The 18,870-nt window shown below is 53.1% G+C and overlaps 1 protein-coding gene across 4 annotated transcripts in view; it reads right to left on the reverse strand.

Moving 5' to 3' along the window:
• Window positions 1-1,513: 1,513 nt before the first annotated feature.
• GAS2L1 (growth arrest specific 2 like 1) overlaps window positions 1,514-18,870 on the reverse strand; it is a 37,208-nt gene continuing 19,851 nt past the window's right edge. For 3 of the 4 annotated variants that reach the window (XM_048821840.2, XM_048821842.2, XM_048821841.2), the window contains exons 3-6: window positions 17,863-17,970; window positions 11,508-11,604; window positions 10,391-10,823; window positions 1,514-4,653 (exon numbers count right to left, since the gene is read on the reverse strand). In XM_048821840.2, the coding sequence (XP_048677797.2) occupies window positions 3,006-4,653; window positions 10,391-10,823; window positions 11,508-11,604; window positions 17,863-17,970 (2,286 nt within the window). In that variant the 3' untranslated portion in view covers window positions 1,514-3,005. The remainder of the gene's footprint in view (window positions 4,654-10,390; window positions 10,824-11,507; window positions 11,605-17,862; window positions 17,971-18,870) is intronic. The other variant, XM_048821843.2, reaches the window with a different exon arrangement.

An 18,870-nucleotide genomic window follows, 5' to 3' on the forward strand; every position in this document is an offset into this window, starting at 1 on the left:
GGCAATTGGCCTGCATCAGGCAGGACCCTCCTGAGATGCTGGCCTCTATCCCAGCAAATAAATTCCCCCCCCCCATCACTTTATTTTTTGCTGTAGCTCTCGCCTCTGGCCAGCAGAGACCACTGTTCTGAGCCCTGGAAGCAGCCAGCCCTAGTGCTGCTTCCCCCTGGCAGGGAAAGAGCCCTGCTAAGGAGGAGAAGTTGGAACAGCGCCTGGCGTGGATGGAGAAATGACATGGGGGATTATCCCCAAAGCTTCCAGCTCCCTCGGGCTGGAGTATGCCCCCTCCCCCCACAACACGGATGGCAGAACAATTTGATGGGTGGGAGGGGCGGTAGATTTGGGACATGGCCGAAGCCTGCCTAGATTACACCTTTAGGGTTGTCCTAGGGCCAGTTCTTCCAGTACCCCACCCCCACCCTGGCAATATACAAACCAGGACAGACAGGATGGGGGGGGTTGGGTCATTATTTTTATTGGCCTTAGTCCTTCTATGGTCAGTTCCAGCTCTACGTTCCTAGGGCTGATGACATCGAGGGAAGCAGCAGCCTATGCAGAGTAGTTATATGTACACAGACACTCAATATATTATCTATAAATACAGATGTTATTAACAAACATACAGTACGTCAGGGTCACTTAATGCTGGGGGCCCCGTAGGTGCTTCCGAAAAGATGTGCAATACAGTTCGCTAACCCTCCCTCCACCCCGCCCGCCCCAAACCCAGAGGCAATAGAAAACAACCCTAACTCAAATAAAGTCCAACTCCCCTGCCTTCCCCTCGGAGACTCTGCTGTGCAGCTCAGTCCCTCTCTGCTACTGCTCAGAGGAGGTGTGCCCCCATCCACTACGCCCTCCCCCACAGCGATCACAACCCTGAAGAATGGCCACAGAGCCTCTTGGGTTTCAGCGAAGAATGATGGGGTGGCCTGAGCTGGAGATCAAAGCACTTTGGGGGTCAGAAGACCCAGAGGACATCTGAGGGTGTTCAATCCCAGACCCCCACAACAATTCTGGTCTGAAACCAAGGAAGGTCTACGACCCGCAGGCATCATAGAATATCAGGGTTGGAAGGGACTTCAGGAGGTCATCTAGTCCAACCCCCTGCTCAAAGCAGGGCCAATCCCCAACTAAATCATCCCAGCCAGGGCTTTGTCAAGCCTGACCTTAAAAACCTCAGAGGAAGGAGATTCCACCACCTCCCTAGGTAACCCATTCCAGTGCTTCACCACCCTCCTAGTGAAAAAGATCCATCCTCTAGACCTAGGGGGGTTCCAAGAGGATGGCTCTAGACTGTTCTCGGTAGTAGCAGATGACAGGCCAAGGAGTAATGGTCTAAAGTTGCAGTGGGGGAGCTTTAGGTTAGATATTAGGAAAAACTTTTTCACGAGGAGAGTGGTGAAGCACTGGAATGGGTTACCTAGGGAGGTGGTGGAATCTCCTTCCCTAGAGGTTTTTAAGGTCAGGCTTGACAAAGCCCTGGCTGGGATAATTTAGTTGGGGATTGGTCCTGCTTTGACCAGGGGGTTAGACTAGATGACCTCCTGAGGTCCCTTCCAACCCTGATATTCTATGATTCTCTTTGGAACCCCCTTTTAGGAAGTTGAAAGCAGCTATCAAATCCCCCCTCATTCTTCTCTTCTGCAGACTAAATAATCCCAGTTCCCTCAGCCTCACCTCATCAGTCATGTGTCATGTGTCTCCAGCACCCTAATAAATTTTTGTTGCCCTCTGCTGGACTCTTTCACATCCTTCTTGTAGTGTGGGGCCCAAAACTGGACACGGTACTCCAGATGAGGTCTCACCAATGCCCGATAGAGGGGAATGATCACGTCCCTCGATCTACTGGCAATGCTCCTACTTATACATCCCAAAATGCCATTGGCCTTCTTGGCAACAAGGGCACACTGTTGACTCATATCCAGCTTCTCGTCCACTATAACCCCTAGGTCCTTTTCTGCATAACGGCTGCCTAGCCACTCAGTCCCTAGTCTGTAGCAGTGCATGGAAGTCTTCCGTCCTAAGTGCAGGACTCTGCACTTGTCCTTGTTGAACCTCATCAGATTTCTTTTGGCCCAATCCTCTAATTTGTCTAGGTCCCTCTGTATCCTAACAGTACCCTCCAGCGTATCTACCACTCCTCCCAGTTTAGTGTCATCTGCAAACTTGCTGAGGGTGCAATCCACACCATCCTCCAGATCATTTATGAAGATATTGAACAAAAACCGGCCCCAGGACCGACCCTTGGGGCACTCCACTTGATACCGGCTGCCAACTAGACATGGAGCCATTGATCACTACCCATTGAGCCCGACGATCTAGCCAACTTTCTATCCACCTTATAGTCCATTTCAGCCAGCCCGTACTACTTTAACTTGATGGCAAGAATACTGCGGGAGACCCTGTGAAAAGTTTTGCTAAAGTCAAGGAACAACACGTCCACTACTTTCTCCTCATCCACAGAGCCAATTATCTTGTCATAGAAGGCAATTAGGTTAGTCAGGCATGACTTGACCTTGGTGAATCCATGCTGACTGTTCCTGATCACTTTCCTCTCCTCGAAATGCTTCAGAATTGATTCCTTGAGGACCTGCTCCATGATTTTTCCAGGGACTGAGGTGAGGCTGACCGGCCTGTAGTTCCCAGGATCCTTCTTCTTCCCTTTTTTAAAGATGGGCACTACATTAGCCTTTCTCCAGGGCTCCGGAACGTCCCCCTAAAAGTCAATTCACTTAAGAGATCTCAAGTAAAATCAAAACCACCCAGCTGCCCAGCCCTCCTCTGACCCTGGGTCTGGCCCTGCAAATGGAAGCTCCATCCAGAGGTATCTTCAAAAATAAAAAAACTCTGGGGCATCTGGCCGCCCACCCCTTCCCAGCAGCAGCAAGCCAGGGCCACTACAGCAGCACATCCAAGGCAGCAGGTGTGGGACATGGGGATCTGGGAGCAACAGTGGGGAACGCTACAGGCTGGTCCCTCCATCTTGTACGAGTGCTACCAGCCCATCATGCCCAGGCATCCTCGTCTGGCCCTCTTGGCTCCATCTGGCCCTGCGGCGGCTCCATGAAGGAGGAGAAGACGCTGTGAAAGGCTCTCCAGGGCTTGTGCTCAGATGGGCGCTTGGGAGGGCTCCCCTTGGGTGAGGTGCCGGACGTCTTGTAGCTGAGCGGCGTCGGTATTTTGGAGGGCTTCTTATCTGGCTGAGTGTCTACACGTGGCTTGGCCTTGGGCCGCAGCTTCAGCTTGTAGATGGAAGGCACTCGGCCTGGTTTCTTCGGGGACTTCTTTTGTCTCAGCACCACCTCCTGTGTCTGGAGTACATCCGGCAATCCATCTGGGGCTGTCTCACCAACAGGCCCCACCACAGAGTCCCCCTCAGTCTCCGTCAGGTCATCTGGGGCCGAGGGCCCCAAGTCTGTGTCCGAGCCTGCAAGCTCCAAGATGGTCCAGGCCGCATCCATGCCTGGACTGGAGACCTCTGCTCCCTCGGCCACCTCCTGGAGGTCATTCAAGGCTGTGTAGTAGTTACTTTCATCAGAGGAACTCGAGAGAGCTGGCTTCCTCCAGCATGTGGCCGGCTCCAGGGCCACGTGGGAGTTCCAGCCAGAGCCATTCTGGAACTCAGTGTGGGCTGGGCTACAGTTGGAGGCCCACGGGCGCTGGGATGCGGGGTTCCTCTTGGGGTCATCTTTGGGCCGCTCACCGAAGTCTGCCTGGAAGCCGTGCTTGCTGAAGAAGTTCAGCGATGAGGAGGAGGAGCTGGAGGAGCAGTAGGCAGAGTCAACGGCCCCTGGGTCTGGTGTGGTCTGCTGGAGTTGCCCCGCATCGTGGGCGCAGCCCAGGGGCTCCCCACCATCCCCGACCAGCTCGATCATCCGGGAGTTGGCCAGGAACTCCTCCTCCAGGCACCGGTACAGCTGCTGCTCCTGGCTGGGGTCTAGGCACAGAGGGGTCCGGAAGCTCTCTGCCAGCTCCTCCAGCTCCTGGCGGAAGCTCTCAGACAGCTGTCTGGCCTGGAGGGTCTCCCCAGAGAGCCGCTCCCCCACAGGGACCCTTGGCTCAGTCTCACCCGCCTGCCACTGCCTCACAGACCCCAGCGTCTGCTGAGGTGCCCGGATTGAGGGCTCTGCCAGTTTGTTGGCTGGAAGGGACGCTCTGGGACTGGTGGGCGCAGGGCTCCTGGAGCTCCCCCGAGGGAGGTGCCTGCGAGTCGGGCTCGTGGCTCGGCCAGAGTCTTGGCCATTCTCCTTCACCTTGTTGGCCCGTGCCCAGGAGTGCTGCCCGTCCTTCCCTCGGCTGATGAGCAGCACTGGCTCCCCGCCACCTCTCCCCTGGCTCCGCGGTCTGGGGCTGGGCCTGACAGGCCGGTTCACCAGGCGAGGCCGGCTCCGCTCCTCTGGCTCTGCCCTCCTGGCCCCCACCGACGGTCTCAGCTCCAAGAAGGCCCCGCGCTCCCGTGACTGGCTGCGGCTCGAAGGCTGACTCTTGGGGGCCCCCTCTGGCATGTGCCTCCCCACCTCCTTCCTGCGGGCTGTTCGCAAGGCACGGTCCTCACCACACCTCCTGCCCAGGGTGCCACTCTGCGTGGATGACGTGGAGGAGTCACTGTCTCCGGAGAGGCGTCTGGCTCTGGGGGGCAGCTGGTCTCGAAGTCTGAAACAGAGGGGAGGACAAGAAGGAAGGGAGGTCAGCGCCATCTGTGGCCAGGGCTGGGGAAAGGAACTACATGAGGGGAGGGAGAGAGCCTGCTGGAGACAATACATTTCACTGCCCGTCAGGGGCCTCTGCTGCACAGCGTGGGCTGCCAGGGCCAGGGCAGCTGTCCAGGCCCCAGCCCCCTGGCTGGTGGCACCTCAGCCGAGATACAAAGCTCCCTCCCCAAAGCTGGGGGTGCTGGGACCTGTCATTCTGACCTAGGCCCCAGCTCTGCCTTGGACTCTCGGCTCCTAGGGCTCACCCTGCCGAGGGCAATGCAGCAAGCCGGGCTAGAGTTGGCCTGAGACCAGAATCGGGCCTGGCCGCAGAGCTGGCTGGAGGCTGGTGCTGCGTCAAGCCCCAGCTCGCAGAAGCTGAACAAGAGGCGTCAGTACTTTAGCACAGAGTTGCCAGGGCGAATAGCGGCACCATCCCCCACCCAGCCCTCAGGAGGGCAGCCTCCGGCTCCACAGCAAAATCCGGTTCTCAGATACATCTGCCGGAGCTTTTCCCCTCCCCAGTTCCCCAGCCGGCAGCACAGAGCCCAGCCTCTCCGTCCTGGGCTACCAACCTGCCCTGTGGAGCGCTTCGTTCTCAGAAGGGATAGAGAGAGAGAGAGAGAGAGAGAGAGAGACAGGCCCCAGAATAACAGCAGCCCCTTCTCTGCTGATCCCTCCCAAGTGGAGCCAGCCGCATCTCACAGAGCCCTCTGTCCATTCCAACACAGCCCAGCTCACCTGGATGCAGAAATCAAGTGCTCCACATTCCAGCCTGGGGAGGTTTTCCCCTGCTATGTTAAATGGGGCACATTTCCTTTCCTACCCAGATTTAACACAGGAATACAAATGATGCAACATAACACAGCTAATCTTCCTGGGGCAAAGCCTTAGCCACTGTGCTTTCCTGACTTCCAATTCCTCTGTCTTACACTGAATCCCCCACCCACCCACCTTTCTGATTTATCCAACTAGCAGCACGTACAGCCTCCATCTGCAGGGCCCCCAGCTTGGGGAGGTTAGGGCTTTTGTCACTAACAAATGCCTCTAACTAAGCAGCCTTTAAAATTTTACTATTACATCAGCACCCAACCAAGATCTGGATCATTGCGCTAGGTGCTGTACAAACACCTACGTGAGGCAGATCCTGCCCCAAAGAGCTTACAATCTAAATAGACAACGGTGAGAAGGGAAACTGAGGCATAGAGAGCGGATGCGACTCAGCCAAGGTCATCCCACAGCTCAGTGGTAGAGCCAGGAGTAGAACCCAGTCCCAGCCCAGCATCCTGTCCATGGGACCACACTGCTCCCCAGACAGACTCATAGCCTTTAAGGCCACTGTGATCATGTAGTCTGACCCCCTGCACATTGCAGGCCACAGAACCCCACCCACCCTCCGCTGTAACAGACACCTCAAATCCTGATTTAAAGACTTCAAGTTACAGAGAATTCACCATTTACGTGAGTTTAAACCTGCACGTGACCCGGGCCCCACGCTGCAGAGGAAGGTGCAAAACCAGCATGTGCACAGCTACAGACAGACACTTAACCTACAGGCTCTGATTTTTGGTTTTGCCGGCGGGTGCTCTTGAAGAGGTGTGTGTGTTGGGGGGTGCGGGTGGGGGCACTCTGCCAATTGGGGGGGGGCTATTTTCAGCATATTTATACACTTCTTTCATATTCTAGTTATTGAATGGGTCTGTCATTGGTATCTTTACTATTTTAATAATGATTCAGTTGTTATGAACTACATTATCATGAATTACAGTATATTAAAATCATTGCAATCCCAAGCGGTCTTCACTAATGTCCCAGTTTAAAGACATTACATCTCACTAGCTTTCTGGACGCAACGGTCAGCAATGTTATTCACATCTAGTTCCCTGGTATTGTCCTGATGCATATTAAGGACAGCTACATATTCAGTTGGGTCTGTCCCATTGATGACTGGGGATAATTTTTAAGTCTTCTGAAGCTGGTGAATGAGCATTCCGCAGTTCAGGATCATACAGGAACAGTGAGAAGGATGCTTATGAATTTGCAGTTCTCTGGAAACATGGTGCTTCCAGAGTAGTGCAAATGACAGCAAGAGCTCTTTCTTGAGTGGTAACAGTTAATTTAGGCACCATCATGTTGTATGGATAGTTGGGATTACGTCTTCCAATGTGCATTACTTTGCATTTAACACTGAATTTCGTCTGCCATTTTATTGCCCAGTCACCCAGCTTTGTGAGATCCCTTAGTAACTCTGCGCAGTCTGTTTCGGACTTAACTACCTCGAGTAATTTTGTTTCATCTGCAAACTTTGCCACCTCGCTGTGTACCCCTTTTTGCAGATCATTTATGAATATGTTGAATAGGACTGGTCCCTGTAAAAGCCACTGGGAACACTGCTATTTACCTCTCTCCAGTCTGAAAATGGACCATTTATTCCTACCCTTTGTGTCCTACCTTTTAACTGGAGTGCCTGGCAATGCTTTCAGGATCATCTACGCATGCTTAAATTTAATTTAATGACAAGCCTTTTGTTATCTTAATCACCCTGCCCCTGTTTATAAACAAACTCCCTGCCCCAAGGGTAGACCTTGTGAGCAGCACAGAACTCATCACATTCCACGCTCCAGCTCTGGCTCCTGGGTGTTGAGCACCCGCTATTTTTGCCTGTGGGTGCTTGAGCCCCGGAGCACCCATGGAGTTGGCACCTACGACTTAATCCACCTCCTCCAAACCTGGCTTGCTTTGTAAACCTGAAGGAGGCTATCAAACAAGCCAAGTTTTAAGTCATTCACTCCAGCTATTTTCGAGTCCCACCTCTGCAACTGTTCTGAATGGCACATGGAGTATTTTTATCCCACGCTCAAATAACTCCTTCAAAAATAGGTGAGCTCAAGCTTTCCAGAAACGTTCACCTTTGAGCTGGGGGGTGGAATTCAGCCCGAGAGGAATTCTGAGTTAGAGAAAGTTTCTAGCAACAGGAAAAGGAAAACTCATTTCAAGAATGCCTACTTCGATAGAGTCCCCTCTCGGCTAGGTGCTATTTAATACAAATACCTTGGCAGTAGTGACCTCTAACATCCCAGATTGCACGGGTGAGTCTGTCTTAGACACACACACACAAAAACAGGAAGCCAGCAGGCTGATCCTGAGCAAAGCTGATAACAAGAACTAAGAATAGATCTACAATGCAAGTGAGCTCCTGGCTGGTGGGGAGGAGGAGCACTTGGTTTCATGACACTATAAACTTCCTGTGGGCCCAGTATTGTGGAAGCCCTGCCATGGGTGTCCCTTGGCCCCAGGGGCTGGATTCACCAGTGGGCAGTCAGAGCACAGCACTCCCAACCCCAGCACTCCAGAATGATGAGCCAGGCCCCGGCTCTGAAGTCACACAATGCTAAGAGAGAACATGTCTGGGCTCTTCCTTTGTCTTCTGGTGTTAAGCCGTTAGGGGTCACGTTTTCTAGCTTCTCTGCCACCATGGGGACTAGAAACTTGGTTTTACGATCAAGCGAAAGCCAAGATTCTCCCCTCACATGCTGACTCCCGGAACTAGGCCTTGGAGAGAAACCCCAAATCTCATAAGAGAGGGGGCAGAGGTGGTGGACCCGGCCCCTGGTCCCACTATCCCTGTGCCCTGGGAATCCAAGATACACTGCCATGGCTTTGTGCCCACTCTGACGGGATGGCAGGTCCTCTAGTACAGTGCTTTTCAAACTTTTTTTCTGGTGACCCAGTTGAAGAAAACTGTTGATGCCCGTAACCCAGTGGAGCTGGGGATGAGGGGTTTGGGGTGTGGGAGGGCAGGGCCGGGAATGAAGGGTTCAGGGTGTGGGAGGGGGTCAGGGCTCTGGGGTGGGGCTGGGGAATGAGGGGTTTGGGGTATAGGAGGGGGCTCCAGGTTTGGAGGGGGTTCAGGGCTGGGGCAGGAGGTTGGGGTGTGGGATGGGTTCAGGGTGTGGGAGGGGGTCAGGGCTCTGGGCTGGGGGGTGTAGGCCTCTGGGTTTTGTGGGGGCTCAGGGCTGGGGTAGGGGATTGGAGAGCGGGGGTGGGGCTTCCTGCCTGTCCTGGCAGTGAGAACCGCGCTGCACCCTGGAAGCGGCCAGCAGCAGGTCCAGCTCCTAGACGGAGGCATGCAAGCGGCTCTGCCCGGCTCTCACCCACAGGCACTGCACAGGTAGGGACTAGCCTGCCTTAGCCGGGCAGCACTGACAACGGGACTTTTAACAGCCCGGATGGCGGTGCTGACCGGAGCCGCCACAACCCAGTGCCAGACATGCCATGACCCAGGACTGGGTCGCGACCCGCAGTTTGAAAGCCACTGGCCTAGAGAGCAAGGCACCTTGGGAGTGTCCCATGGGATTCTCTTTGGGGCAAACTGGCCTGCAGTTTCCAGCTCCAGACATGGAGGGGGCAGGAGGGTGATCCTGGTTCAGCGCACAGCTGAGTTAAGGGGGTGTCTCGTTGCTCAAAAGGGGAGCAGAGAATGATGGTCGGGGCAGCAAAGGGGGGCAGGCAGCTCCTGCTGGCCACGTGGGGGGCTAGAAGAGAGAACGCACCCGGGGAGCTTCAACGCCCAGCTCCGAACATCCAGGGAAGGTTTGAATCTGGGTCTAGACGTCTCTGCCTTGCCTCGGGACCGAGCGGAGCCTCACCAAGAGCCCAGGAGCCAGACCCACAGGGTTGGAGCATGTTGCTTTCAAGAGACCAACAGCCCCTCCCTTCCCCAGCAGCCCGCGCGGGGCTGGAAGGTGCCCAGGGGGAGCGCTCGGCCTCAAGACGTTGTTATAGTCTGGGAAGTGCCACGGTGGCTGGCAGCTGCTCGCCTCCCGCATCCTGCGGCGGTTCCCAGGGAGTGAGTCAGTGGCCGGCTGGCTGAGCAGGCTGGTTGGGGAAGGAGCAACTCTTCCTCTGGGAGGGGCAGGACGTGACAGCCACCCCCAGGACCGGGGCGGGAGCGGGGCTGGTTTTCCCCTCTGACACAGAGGCCCTCCTGCCTACAAGGAGCCTGGAGTCCCCCCTCCCCCAAGTAACCACCCCACCCCTACCTACCCTATCTTCCCCAGAATATCGGGGTGGCTGGGCAGCCACCATATCACCCCCACCCACCCTGCCCCAGCCCCTCCTCCAGGGCTGGCAGCAAAACGTGCCCAGAAGACTGGAGATGCTGCATCGCTCCTCCCCTGAGAGTGCCAGGCTGGGGCCCAGACACACCCCTGGGAGCAAGGCCCCCTGATGCCCCAGGGTTAGGGAGGGGCAGAGCCAGTTGCCCCAGGACAGTGCAGGGGATTCTCAGTGCACAGAGATGGGGAGTGCGAGTCTGCCCGTGGCACAATGGGGTGGCAGTCTATTACCTTCAGGAGCTGGGGGGCACCCTGTCCCAAGACACACCATGTGTGGGTCTCACTGCCCTGCAAGGCAGGGGGTGAATCCTGGCTGTATTGCACGGGGGGAGAGAAGATCCCCAGCCACGTCTGTACTCTGGGGACATAACCTGCACCTTGCCCACACCCACAGCCTCTGCCAACTCGGGGACATCGAAGGACACCTCCCTACCAAGCATTTCCCTGTTCCATTCCCTGGGTATGAACACACCAAGAGCCATCTCTCCCAGATCCCCTAAGTTTTGCCAAGTCAGGTGGCCTAAGGATGCAGAGACGGGTGGAGGGCGCAGTGACTGCTTGGCATCGCCTGGCACATGCTACCTGAGAGTGGTTGAAGCTCTCGGCTCAGATACGTCGCGGTGGGCCAGTGGTGTGGAGGTCCTCAAGGGACTGGAGGAGCTCTGGCCAGATGAGGGGACTGTGCCAGCCCTTGGGGGGAGCCCTTCCAGCTTCTCCTGCCTGGCATGCGATGCCACATTGGGGATCTGCCGCGAGGAGTCTGATTGGACAGACAGATCTCCTGCTCCCCTGGCCAGACGGCCAGACCGGTCCATCTTGGCCTGGGTCAAGTCCCCACCAGCTGAGAGCCGCTTATCCACTGTGCGGAGGGTCTCCATTGGCCGGTTGGGGTTCATGCCTTCCGAGTGGCGCTGGGAGCTGGGGCTGGCAGCTCGGGAGCTGGGAGAGAAGCTGCCAGGAGATGCCATCTTCTGAGGGGAAACGCCCAGGGCACGTGTCTGCATTAGACGATGCGCTGTGGAGGGAACACAGTCATCAGCATGTCGGCTCAGGGAAGACACTGCAGCAGAGCTCATGGGGGCCTGGCCGGGATCAATGGGCTCCTCACACTCCCCATGACCCTCCCTCAGGATGGCTGCTAACAGGCAGCCATTCCCTTCCCCGCTGGGCCTTCCTGCTGCCTCCCCATCACCTCGTCCTGCTCGATCCTCCAGCGCTGCAAGCGCCCCGTGGATGCCCCAGCGGATGAGGAGAGCTCATGTACATGTAGCAGGATTGGGCCAGAGACGAAGCCCTGGCCCCAGAGAACAGAGGGAGCATGAAAGGGAACTAGCCTTGGGAAGGAGCTGGTGCTACTGATGGGACCAGAGCCTCTGCCATGGAGGCCAATGGTCAGTCACAAGGGGTCGCTATTGCAGCGCTGCAAGGTCCTCTCCTCTCAGGCCAGCATGGGCCAACCAGGCTTGCCTCTGTAGGCTCGGAGGAGCAAGGTGCAAGGAGCAGTAACCAACTAAAGGGACTCGGGGTGGTAGAAGGGTCTGCTGCAGTGTCCCAAGAAAACTCATCCACAGATGAGGCTCCCTTGGAAAGGAGTGAAAGTGACTGGCATGCACTGTGAGCATGGGGTGGGGGAGTCTCTCTGGCCCCTGCCCCTCTGGTAACTTGCTGGAAGGGACGAGTCCTCTCCCCACACACTCACAGAGGGAAGCGCATCGGCAGGGATCGTGCTTGTCCAGATAGTGCTCCAGGGTATCCCATCCACCACCTACTCGCACCATCACGTGGCTTCTCAGCACCTGGCAGGGCACCAAAGAAACAACGCCCGTCAGGGTCATTGGGGCTCAGTCAGCTGGCACACCCATGCCTGCCTCGAAGCCACACTGCTCCCTCTCTCTCCAAGCAGGCACTAACTCACTGCTTACAGGATTACTACGTCAGGTTTTACCAACCAGTCAGACTTTAGAGGAACCATTACATCCACTGCAAATATGCAGCCACTTCTGGGGTGTAACCTGGCAGCGCACAGCAACCAAACATAACACGGCACAACAGGAAGTGCAAAAGAATGCTGTATCCAATTAAAGCTGCAGCAGGAATTTAGGGAGGTAGAATGCGATGACTCAAGCTAGAATTTAGCTGGGGCACTACAGTGATTATTTCTATAGTGTTTTATGTTCAAAGCACTTTATAATCATTGAACTAATTAACCCTGAATTATACTTGCCTATGTCACAGCACTATTACCGTCCCCTCTTTACAGAGAGGCCTCAGTTTCCCTCACTTGCCAAAGGCCACGCAGCGAAAGGGTAGCAGAGTTGGGACTAGAACCTAGGATCTCCTGAGTCCTGCAGACTGTACTGCCTCTTGGCACCTCGAACAGCACAGCACCCGCTAACACCGTAACAGGGCACTGGTTCAATGCTGACACCTCAGCACCACTTGGGGATCCCTTCCAGGTCACCCATCCACATGCTGACCAGGCCCAACTCTGTTTAGCTTGTGAAATCGGAAGAGATCACAGCACAGGTTGTTAGACCCACCAACACCTAGCCTCGCTGGATGGTAATGCTCTCGTTTAAATAACGCCTAAAGTCTCAAGGAAAAGATCCCTGATCACGGTGGTGTTACTACACCTATCCTCCCCTGGTCTTTTTCAGGGTGTGGAGGAAACAGCTTGGTTCAAGATTTCGCTTCCTGCCATGCATTCCTCACTGGAAATCCCCATCCTGTTTGGGCTATTACAGTCGGTTACTGTGGGGAGGGCTGGTTGTAGCTCCCACTGAGCTGTCAGCAGCAGCTTTGCGACTGACTGTTATACAGGGTCACCCTGCTTGGCACTCCCCACCATCCATTCACTATACCAAACATTAGGCTTGTTCTACAGATGGGGAAACTGAGGTACAAGGTGAGTAGTTGAGCGAATGACTTGCTCAAAGCCACAGAGGTTTTCAAATCCCAGCTCTGGCACAAAACTCCATAGGCTTTCACTCCCAGTCCTGAGCTCTCACCACTAGACTGCACTTCTTAGTCCTCCCCATACGTAGCTACGGAGACCTGCGTTTACATGTACTTTGCAGCAACAGGACCTAGGGCCACCTACAGCAAGGAGGTCGTGTAGTTAAGGCACCGAACTGGGACTCGGCAGATCGGTCTTCAATTCCCAGCTCTCCACCGCTGAGTTCTTGTATGACCTTGGGCAAGTCACTTCCCTCTCTGTGTCTCAGGTCCAATCTGCAAAAGGGGAATAATACTTCCCTATGTCCCAGGAAGGTTGCAAATTTGCTAATATACATAGATTCCAAGGCCAGAAGGGACCATTGAGTCTGACCTCCTGTATCACACAGGCCAGAGACCTGCCCCAAAATAATTCCTGGAGCAGAGCTTTTAGAAAAACATCCAGTCTTGATTTAAAAAACTGGTCAGTGATGGAGAATCCACCACAACTCTTGGTAAATTGTTCCAATGGCTAGTTACTCTCACTTAAAAATTTACACCTTATATTCAAACTGAATTTTTCTAGCTTCAACTTCCAGCCATTAGATTGTGTTAGATCTTTCTCTGCAAGATTGAAGAACCCGTTATTAAATATTTGTTCCCCTTGTAGGTACTTATAGTCTGTCATCAAGTCACCCCTTAACCTTCTCCTTGTTAAATTAAATAGATTGAGCTCTTTGAGTCTATCACTGTAAGGCAGGTTTTCTAATTTTTAATCACTCTCGTGGCTCTTCTCTGGCCCCATTCAATTTTTTGACATCCTTGTTCAACTGTGGGCACAGGACGGGACACGGGATTCCAGCATGGTCGCACCAGTGCCAGACACGGAGGTAAAACAACCTCTCTGCTCCTGCTCACAATTCCCCAGTTTATGCATCCCAGGATCACATTAGCTTTTTTGGCCACAGCTTCACAGTGGGAGCTCACATTTGGCTAATTATCCACCAGAAGCTTTTTCATAGTCACTGCTCCCCAGCAGAGAGTCCCACATCCTCGAAGTATGGACTGCATTCTTTGTTCCTAGGCATATATATTTGCAGGTAGCCATATTACAATACTTTGCTTTCACCCAAGTTTACCAAGCACTCCAGCTCTCCCTGAACCAGTGACCTGTCCTCATCATTATTTACAACTAACCCAAATTTTTGTGTCATCTGTAAACTCAATTCTATATTAATCAGGTCTTGTATCAGCCACTCCATTACCTGGCTGGGTGCAACATCAGGCTGACAGGCCTATAATTACCAGAGTTGTCCCATTTTCCGTTTTACAGATTGGTACACCATTAGCTTCCTTCCAGTCTTCAAACCCCACGGTGCTCAGGGAGGCCAACATGAACCCCGATATAGGGACTTGCTGGACTTGAGATGCAAATACTTAGTGCGAGTGCAAGGGCAGCTGCAGCTCTCAAATCTGCAGAATTGCTAGAGCTGAAGTTTTTAACTACCCATGTTACTTTTGCAGTTCAGCTTCAAGGGCCAAAGACCCCGTTTCCCTGAAGAACGGGGTCCCCAATGAACCAGCACTGCTTAAGTGGACTTGTTTCTGCAGCACACAGGATGCATTACAAGTATGGGAGGGCCAGCTGCTCTCCAAACCCCAAAAGACAGGGGTCACTCAAAGCCTAGTTCTCCTCCCTTAAACTCACTCCAGGTGCCCCTGGCTGTACTACGTGCTGCAACACCAAGAGTCCACTCTTAGGAGACCCCGTTAAATGCGTCAGTGGAGTGGGAGGCATTTCACTGCCAGGGGAAATTTGCAACCCCGTATCCTGCAGGTGCCCAGATATTTCAACTCCTCCCCAAACAGCTCAGCACTCCCTCTGGGATGGGGCATGCCATGATCTCAGAGATACAATGGTGGATTTGCGAATAACTAGTCCCAGGGATTAGGAAATGGAAATCCCATTTGAAACGAGAGCCCGCATGGCACCTTAACTACAAGAAAGGCTAGTCATTCTCAGCCCATGTATTATGGAGTGAGAAGATAATGCAGTGATGATCTAAACCTATACACAGTCAGAACCAGCATCAAGAGACAGAAGAGACTGGAAAGGAAACACTGAGATAGGAGGGATGGTGGGGGGGGGGGAGAACATAAGAACGGCCATACTGGGTCAGGCCAAAGGTCCATCCAGCCCAGTATCCTGTCTACCGACAGTGGCCAATGCCAGGTGCCCCAGAGGGAGTGAACTTAACAGGTAATGATCTAGTGATCTCTCTCCTGCCATCCATCTTCACCCTCTGACAGACAGAGGCTAGGGACACCATTCCTTACCCATCCTGGCTAATAGCCACTAATGGACTTAACCTCCCTGAATTTATCCAGTTCTCTTTTAAACCCTGTTATAGTCCTAGCCTTCACAACCTCCTCAGGCAAGGAGTTCCACAGGTTGACTGTGCGCTGAGTGAAGAACTTCCTTTTATTTGTTTTAAACCTGCTACCCATTAATTTCATTTGGTGGCCCCCAGTTCTTGTATTATGGGAACAAGTAAATAACTTTTCCTTATTTACTTTCTCCACACCACTCAAGATTTTATAGACCTCTATGATAAAGAGAGAGATAGAAAGAGAAAGATAGGAAGCAGTGTGCTTCAGACAACAGGGAACTGGACTTGGGAGTCAGGAGGCCTGTGTTTTATCCCTGGCTCTGCCACTGATCTGCTGTGTGACCTTGGACAAGTCATTTAATCCCTCTGTAACTTTGTTTCCCCTTCTGTAAGAGCTTTTCTCTGTCAAGTGCTTTGGGTTTTTTGAAAGAGATAACTACGGTCTTGTCGACAGTGGGATTTTAGCCATCAAAGCAAATCAGGTCTACGCTAGATGCGGGCTTGGACCAGAGCAGATACATCAGTGGCTAAAATCCTAGACAAGAGTTACTCTGACAGGTAGCAGCCATCTGAAGATCAAGCTACCGTGTGACTCAACACCCCAAGCTAGGGACTTTAGGTCTCAAAAATCAGGGTTTCTGCCATAGTAACAGAAAAGTTTTTCATGGCGGTTCAAAAGTTTCCATGAAGACTCTTGACATAAATATATCCCTGCCCTGTGCGGCAGCCTAGGCCAGGGGGTCTCAACCTTTCCAGAGTACCGTATCTCTTGCAGGAATCCGATTTGTCTTGTGTAGCCCCAAGTTTCACCTCCCTTAAAATCTACTTGCTTACAAAATCAGACATAAAAATACAAAAGTGTCATGGCCACTATTACTGATTATAGGATTATAAAATAAATTAATTGGAATATAAAATGTATTTACAGTTCAGTGTATAGTATATAGAGCAATATAAACAAGTCACTGTAGGAAATTTTAGTTTGTACTGACTTTGCTAGTGCTTTTTATGTAGCCTGTTGAGGCAAGTATCTCGATGAGTTGATGTACCCCCTGAAAGACCTCGAAGTACCCCTGGTTGAGAACCACTGGCCTAGGCGAATGCATGGGAGGAAACTGACCGAACAAGACACTAACCACTCTCTTCTTCTCATCCAAACTGAAGGGCAAAAAAAAAACAGGGGGGGGGTAGGGGAGGAGAGAGAAGTATTTAAGATTTGGGATAGTCTCACAGGTTTAATAATTTCAGGTGTTGTGAATAATGCAAAGAGGGTTTTATTTAAAAAATTACCAGTTTGAGAAGTTATTTAATGAACCCTAAATTAGTACTTATTATTTGTATTGCATTAGCACTTGGCTGTCTTGGAGATGGCAGGTGCATTGTGTTAGGATCTCTAGCACACGTAGTACAAGGTGGGTATTTGCTCAGAGATTACACTCTCTCAACAGACAAAACAAGGGGCAGGAAAAAGGAAATGTCACTATCCTGATTTTATAGGTGGTAAACTGAGGCACAGGGAGGGGGCACGGGGTTTGCTGATTTCTACGTCCAGAATCCCAACTCCTCCAGAGGCCCTTCCTGCCTTTGATACTCTGTATCCATGTGCAGGGGCCAGGCATAGCTTTTGGGTTCTTGTGGTTCCGGCCCTGAGCTGGGACTCAGAACATCTAGGGCCCATTCCCAGCTCTGCTACAGACTGTGTGTGTGACCTTGAGCTGTGATAATGTTCCTGCTGGGCAACGCACCTACCCACTCCAGCCCATGAAGTGCGGAGATGGAGGCAGGAAGGGGACCGGCCTCACGGGAGAAGCGGCCAGCCTTCTCCTGGCACGTTAGGCATGGACTGCCAGAGTGCAGGCCCCTTCTGAGTTGGCATCGTGAGGCTTGGGTCTGTACAGCCCTAACCCAGCCAGCTCTGATGGCCATCAGCTGTGAAGAGCTCTGCTCATGCCAAGGCGGCAGCATGGCACCAGAACCCTTAGAGGCCTGTACCCTGTGATCTCCTCTATTCCAAGCTGCTGAAACAGGCCACTCAAGCCCAGCGTGCTAACATTTCTCCTGCTGCCCCCGAGCCACATCACCCTCAGCATCACTGCAAGCTCTAATGCCAGTCAAAAAGGCAATACTGGGCAGCACTGGGGAGGAAATAAACCTGGATGTGGTTAGCCATGTAGAACCAATGGCACCTTTCCAACTACTGCAAATCAAGTGTTTAGCAGGACAGGGGATCGTGGCCAGCAAAGAACCACCACATGAATTATGACAGGCTAAGAGATCCCATGACAAAGACAAAACTTCAAGCGTTATCTGGCATCCCCCTTAGTCCAGCAGCTATCAGAGCAGAACAGTAATACGGAGCACTTGACAGCTGCTATGTGCGGTGCAGATACTAACCAACCCTCACAGCCTCTCCCCAGGAAGTGGGTTGGGTATTAGGATCCCCATTGTTGGGCTCATAGGACTGGCAATTTGCCATAAGGTCACCCAGCGAGCCCACGGCAAAGCTGAGATTAGAATTTAGGAATTCCTGGCTCCCGTCCTCTGCTCCGGCCACTAGACAACAGAGCCCCCCATGCCCACAACCTCTCATAGCGATGTCTAGGGAAGAGAGGAGGGAGACTGGCATTCTATTATTGCTGGGGACCAGCTAGTCCTCGACAGAGAAGAGACAGGGGTGTGGGGAGAAGATGGGGCGGGTTAGAAAGGAAATGGGGCTATGGAGGATCTTACTCGAACAAAGATCAGCGCGTTGCAGTCTCCCACTTTATATTTACCCTCTGAGACTTTGATCATGGGAAACTGAGAGGGGCAGGTACAGCAGCCCAGAATCTCTCGCACCTAAGAGAAGGAGGAAATTAAAATATTAAGGGTCAGTGCCACATACAGGAGATGAACCCCCAGCCCACAGCAGAACCAGGAGGTCATAGAATCATAGAATATCAGGTTTGGAAGGGACCTCAGGAGGTCATCTAGTCCAACCCCCGAAGGGAGTTGGGAGGTGACTGGACTCCCAGCCATACACAGCAAGAGTCTGTCTTCTTGAGTGACACCCGGAGCCACCATCAAGAGCAAGCCACGAGCACCCCCAGGAGGGCCACAGCCCCGCACCCACCTGCAAGTGACTCTGGCTACAGGCCCTGGGCGGGAGTAACCCAGGCTGATTTCGGAGACCTGGAGCAGATTGCGGATGTGGTGCCAGGGAGGAAAGGGAGCCAGGTCGGGTTTCTCAGCTTGCCTGGATAGGACTCTGGGTTCAGTCCGTGGGCGAGGAGGACCCAGGCTGGCAGGCCACCTTCTTTTGGACAGAGAGTTCTTCTAAGCAAACAAAGCAGTGCTGCACCACCCTGGCGTGGGCACGGTGATCCCGTGCTGAACCACCCCAGCGCTGTCACTGTACCAGGGAGCCCATGTTAGCCATGGTGCGCGAGAGGGTTACAAATCTACTACCTTCTAGTGACCCAAGGGGCACATCGGAGCCCCCATTACCTCAACACCTTGAATGGATTCACCCTCCCAGCAGCCCAGTGGCATAGACAGGGCTATCACCCCCTTACACAGACAGGACACAAGCAGACACTCAGGGAACATCTACACAACTGGGCTGGGAGGGGCTATTTAATATTAATTTTTTTTTAAGTGGAAGTTGAGAGTCTCAAGTAATCACAGGACTCCGGGAGCTGGGGCTTTAAGTAAAGCATCAAATATTGGGAGACTGGCACTTAAAAAAAAAAAAATCAT

The sequence above is a fragment of the Caretta caretta genome, chromosome 15, assembly GCF_965140235.1.
Source record: "Caretta caretta isolate rCarCar2 chromosome 15, rCarCar1.hap1, whole genome shotgun sequence".
NCBI lineage: Eukaryota > Metazoa > Chordata > Testudines > Cheloniidae > Caretta > Caretta caretta.